The 5,235-nt window shown below is 46.5% G+C and overlaps 2 protein-coding genes across 2 annotated transcripts; both read left to right on the top strand.

Annotated features, from left to right (window-relative positions):
- Window positions 1-282: 282 nt before the first annotated feature.
- Window positions 283-2,232, top strand: DEU56DRAFT_920498 (uncharacterized protein; the record flags this gene model as incomplete). The annotated part of the gene is made up of 9 exons (XM_041358469.1): window positions 283-381; window positions 428-538; window positions 593-616; window positions 676-759; window positions 807-1,350; window positions 1,408-1,679; window positions 1,739-1,888; window positions 1,940-2,127; window positions 2,175-2,232. 9 exons carry the CDS (start codon window positions 283-285, stop codon window positions 2,230-2,232), a joined length of 1,530 nt encoding a protein of 509 aa, XP_041200568.1.
- A 641-nt stretch (window positions 2,233-2,873) lies between these two features.
- Window positions 2,874-4,336, top strand: DEU56DRAFT_920497 (uncharacterized protein; the record flags this gene model as incomplete). Its single annotated transcript, XM_041358468.1, has 8 exons — window positions 2,874-2,968; window positions 3,028-3,171; window positions 3,224-3,365; window positions 3,395-3,588; window positions 3,643-3,775; window positions 3,834-3,962; window positions 4,016-4,161; window positions 4,207-4,336. The coding sequence occupies 8 exons, from the start codon at window positions 2,874-2,876 to the stop codon at window positions 4,334-4,336; spliced, it is 1,113 nt and encodes a 370-aa protein (XP_041200567.1).
- Window positions 4,337-5,235: the final 899 nt, after the last annotated feature.

Genomic DNA, 5,235 nt, shown 5'->3' with positions numbered 1-5,235 from the left:
CTCCACTGTCCAGGAGCTGACAAGTATTCGTATTTGTACACCGATCTCGAGCCAGTAATCCAAATCAGTAATCACTCCCAGCACCTGGTCCACGACTTCGTCAAAAAAAACGAACGGGGTCAGCCATGTATTCAATTTGGTGAGCGCTTATCAAGGAGTCCTGGCTCCTGGATCATACACGTGTCTGATTCACGGACCTATCCTTTGACGCGAGTACTGACTTTAAGAAAGCTGGCTGAAAATGCAGTCCAACAGCGCAATTCGCCATCTGAGTGACTTATCATGTCCTCCGAGTCTCGCCTTAAAGTTGGCTACATCTACACACCCCCTTCAAGTTCAAACAATTATATCTCGGATATCACGGAATGGGTTGTCCATCCAGTAAGTTCCTATTTTCTATGATATTATCCGACTCACGCTATTCCAGCAATTTGACTTCGAAGATGTCAAAAAATCATTTTTCAAAGTGGCCTATATACGGGAGGATATTACACAGACTTCGGGCGTGGAGACTGGAGTCTTCCGTCCAACATATGTGGTATTTTATTCATATCCCAGTCTATTCGAAAATTCCTATTAATGTCCTTCACAGAGTACTGATGAGCTTGCGCTGTCGGTAAGTATTTCCGTCAAGGGTGATTAGGGTGTTAATTCACTTGTGTTTTTCCCTGGTAGCCAACCGGATTTGTCGTCCCGGATGGGTGGAAAAAGGTCTGTATGTATTCGGATGAAGAAAATGTCCCGCTACCAGCATTACAGGTACGTTTAATATTGCAACAAATGCAACGATTCACTTTTTTCGATAGAAGGTTGCCAAACCGGATGACGCAACAATCCCCTTGACTTTCAGCGCGGATTTCGGTGACGACGAATTCATGTCGGCCATCAGTTCGCTGAGTGAAGGGATATGGATGGACAACGATACATCAGCATTTGAAGCGCCCTCCCCTGCCCCTCCTACTAGTATGGGCTTTGGGCTCCCACTAGCTCCGGAATCAACACCATCGTCCCAACCCCCTGCAGTTGCACCACCGACATATGGTGGGCCCGCACTTTTGCTCACCTCCCTAATTCCACAACCGATGTTCATAACGACGCCGAACATCGTTGAGGGGCACTATATCTTATGTGACCCCCAACAGTTCCGTAGGGGCATTAACTACACCCAAGACTACATCGAGAGGCACTTCGTCGCGGCGTGGGTGTGCCTCCAAGATGGTAGAACTTGGGGCAAACATTTCGTGCACATGTTCGGCTTGGAGACAAGTACCGTTTACAAGGCACGATGTATTCGGGAGATTCAAACGTTGATTGCCATGTCGACGGGTTATGGTCAACCACCAGAGAAAGGTAGGCACGTTGAACATGAATAATGTTCACTATATCGAGTTGCTCACATTATATCAGGCCTCCAATGTAGTCAAACCGGCCAACGAAAAGACTTGAAACTCGTCGACAATGCTATCAAATTGGTAACAAGCGAGCGGACGGCATTCGTCAAGAGTTTGAAAGCCAGCGCAGCTGCCTACATCGAACATTCAGACAGGGCTTCCATCGGAGGTTACGATCTTCAAAGCCAGCCCCCCCATATGATTACAGCTTACATCAATGGCCTTACTGGGTTGACGTCCCACGAAAGTGTGGCCTCATCGATTAACTTCACCCGCGACGCACAAGGGGTATTATCATTTTCTTTCGAACATCATCTTCTGATGGAACTGACATTCAGTGTTTTCAGAAACCGTATCGTAGGTTGACGCTATTGATCATAATGGCGCAGCGGCTATTGCGAACGGTCCAGAACAGCGGTGAACGCACCTTGCTGGACCTGTTCCCTAATGACTACCGAGAAATTCCGACACAACTCATGTCGGTGATATGTGCAATGGTACGTGCTGTTGTCGACGACTTTGTATTTGACACTGACCCCTTTCTATAGTATGTATTGAAGTTCAAGCGTCGCTTTGTTATCAACCCTGGCACTTTACGCTCTGCGGACGTGCGTCACGAGGCCGTCCACCAATTACATCTCCTCACGATGGCCCGCCAGCGCACTGACAACGAAGGAGTTGAGTTGAATTACTGGATCACTACCCGCGACGGAGAAGGTGGCTGGCTAGCTGACCTGTGAGTAAATGTACTTTAACTCAATCTGTCTCATGTATGCATTGTAGCCGAAATGCGCTGGCGTTAGCAAACGGCCTACGAGGCCCGACTCGGAGGCATGATTGAATGTTTTCAGGCATCAATACAAAGAATACGTTACGATTTGATTTATCTTTGTACATACTGTATCACAAAGTCGCGGTGTAGAATTTTGTAGCTAGTGTTTGGTAGGGCGCTCTCAATGAACCTGAGCAAACAAGTAACTTTTCGTGCAACAATAAGCTTCTTTCAGCAGGATCGCGTGACACGACGGCCTCGTAGCAATCATTTGGAGATAATCCAGTATGGGACTCTTTGATGTACTCGCACGCGCACGCGCCCACTCGAAAAGTCCATCAGCTTTCTCAGCGAGGACTGCAAACTGTCCGTCCTGAAAATCCGACCCTTCTAACTCCTTGGATATGTAAGCTTTGATGTCACGCCTTGCGACTGCTGCTGAAATCTGGTACTTATCATCGCGCTCACGAATGCGGCTCCACAGTTCAAAAACCTGTCTGTTCGTTTAGTAAGTGTGTAATTGACAAGTCAATTGTTACCTCATCGACAATGTTTCCTAACGAGTTCCGAGCCGCTACTGCTTGAATTCCCAAAACAGATTCAAGTCACCCGCTCAAACCACACCAAATAACATAGCAGAAGGGTTAAAATCTGACTGTCCGAGTCATAGTGGAAAATACCAGTGATTTTCATCCTGCCTCACAACCATTATGCCTGCTATGGCAGACTTCGACGACCAGCAATCCTGCGGCCAACGTCGCAAACAGCCTGTTGATGCCCTTCAACTCGGCCCCAGGAAAAGGCCGTGGGTGACTTTAGATTTGCGGGAAGCCATTGCCGCTGACCTTTGCAATCGTGATACAGGAGTGCGGCCGATCCATTGGTACACTACGGACGTCATTTTGGGCGAACAGTGCACGCTCTTTGCAACTTCCAAGCCCTCCTCACAAATGGAATCTTACGTATGGGAGAATTGGCCGAGATTCCAGAGGAAAACTTCACCAATGAGTATTTTGCTTTTCTACAGAGTTACATGCAGCCTATTTAATCGCATGTACAGGGAACGGCGTGAGCATCGTGTTTTTCAAGAGCTCCTCAAGTCTGTGGCTGGCCTGGAAGAGCGCTTGATCCATAGCGGAGATGATGAGGTTGACGTAGTTGCAGAACTGGCAAGTACTATTCCGTTTTCCTACCTCTTTAAAGTAAATTGTGTACCTCACATTCCCCTCAGCTCACCAAGGGCGCCTCTGGAGCAAGAGGTGATGACACCAAAAGCCTCAAAGGCGGTGTGCTTGACTGGATTACCCCCAAGGGACAGAATCTGGTTCCTCCTCTCGCTCGCAATGTGAAAATTGACCGTGGTTTTCATCACGAACGGACAGGCGCGTTACTTTGTCCTGCTGGCCTGGACTGGTCTCACTCAGAGTGCGTGGTACCTTGTTTGTCTGTTTACTTGGCGTACATACTGACGCCATGCAGGACAAAAGCTAAGCTACGAAGTGGCGAGATTATGGTGACCGGAGACCAATGGCCGTTGTTCTTATATGCTGACTACCATTATGATCCTGAGGATCCGTGGAATGGTCTGTTTCGAAGTGCCCTGTTAGTTTGCGTGAGATATAAACTTTTGTGTCACTTCCGGGTTTCTTTGCGCTGAACTAGACCTACAGGCATATAAACATGTCTTTACGTCCCCTAGCTCTGTAGACAGAGAACCAAAGGCAACTCGTTCAGGTAATGCTCGTATTCACGGGATGACCCGAATTACTCTACCATCCATTGCATACATTGCAACTCAGGTGCGTCTACATTTCAAATCTGTTTATTTCTTCTAAGTGAACTTTCTTTCCAGGTCCGGTTCGCCCTCACCTCCTCACCTGTTTTCTCGCGTACCGACACAGTCACAGATTCCGAAAGGTTCTACAACTCCATTTTGGACGTCTTCGAAGATCCCGACGAGAAACAAGAGGTAGACGATCTTGCTGTGTGGTGGAACAGGTGATTGATTATTTTTTCCGCTCTGCTGATGCTCATATTTTCTAGGCAAATCTTTCCTTCATACTCAACTGCTCAACGTCCCCCGGTCAAGAACAGTGCGCTGGCGAGGATTCGAGAGAGGCGAGCCCAAATGAAAGAGGCTTCAGTCCCTGACAGTAGTAGTGGTGATGTGTAGCACAAAGTTGGCACAAGATAGTTTATTGCATGCGCTATACAATCCACGTTCAGTGATCCAAAACCTGTGTGAGAGAGTATCTTCTGACACCAAGGTTATACCCGGCCTTCAAACTAAGACTTAGTGATAAATTCTGCTCGTTTTTGTATGTTTTTACCCATAGTGGCAATTAAGGCGGTCATGATGCAATGATAGACTACATAGTCTGTGATGATACAGACTTACTAGCACATATCATGATGAGATTCTTTCTCCAAATTCACTAGCTATTACCTTGCTGGTCACGAGTCCAACAAGTGTGTTCGTAGCTAATACTTGCAAGAACATACCAATTGGTAACATTCTGACATCATTTGTACCTTTCATAAAAGCACGCTTCCATTACATACTTAGATGCTAGAGTTGACGGAGCATCAAAATTGCAAAAGTTAAATTCCTTGCCATGCAGATACTCCTGTGCAATCCCTGCCCTTATGGTGACCTTTGTACGCTCTGTCAAGGCAAGCATACATTATAATTGAAGGGACTACCGTCTATAAATGGTCACAATTGCAAGGCTAGGTGGACATTGGTAATCCACATCCCTTTGATCACACTCGATAATTAATCTCATCCTTACGTAGATGGTGACTCCTGCCTTGTCTATCCTCCCATGTAAGACTTCACAACACGACTTATCATTGTTACACTTATTGTGGCAATTTTGTTTATTATAATCTTATATATACTAATATAATTTCGTGGTTGGATGTCTGATGCAAGCGTGCTAGCCATCTAACATAAAGAACATCAATTTTGTGCTTTTTGATCATGCCTTCAACGTTGATCAATGCATCCATGTGGTAGATGCCCAGGACGCGGGCATACCAATATGGATGATTCGGCTTCGTTTCCCCAGA

Source organism: Suillus clintonianus (genome assembly GCF_016758775.1).
Source record: "Suillus clintonianus strain FC179 chromosome Unknown DEU56scaffold_255, whole genome shotgun sequence".
Classification (NCBI taxonomy): Eukaryota; Fungi; Basidiomycota; class Agaricomycetes; order Boletales; family Suillaceae; genus Suillus; species Suillus clintonianus.
This window is presented reverse-complemented; position numbering and strand designations above follow the sequence as displayed.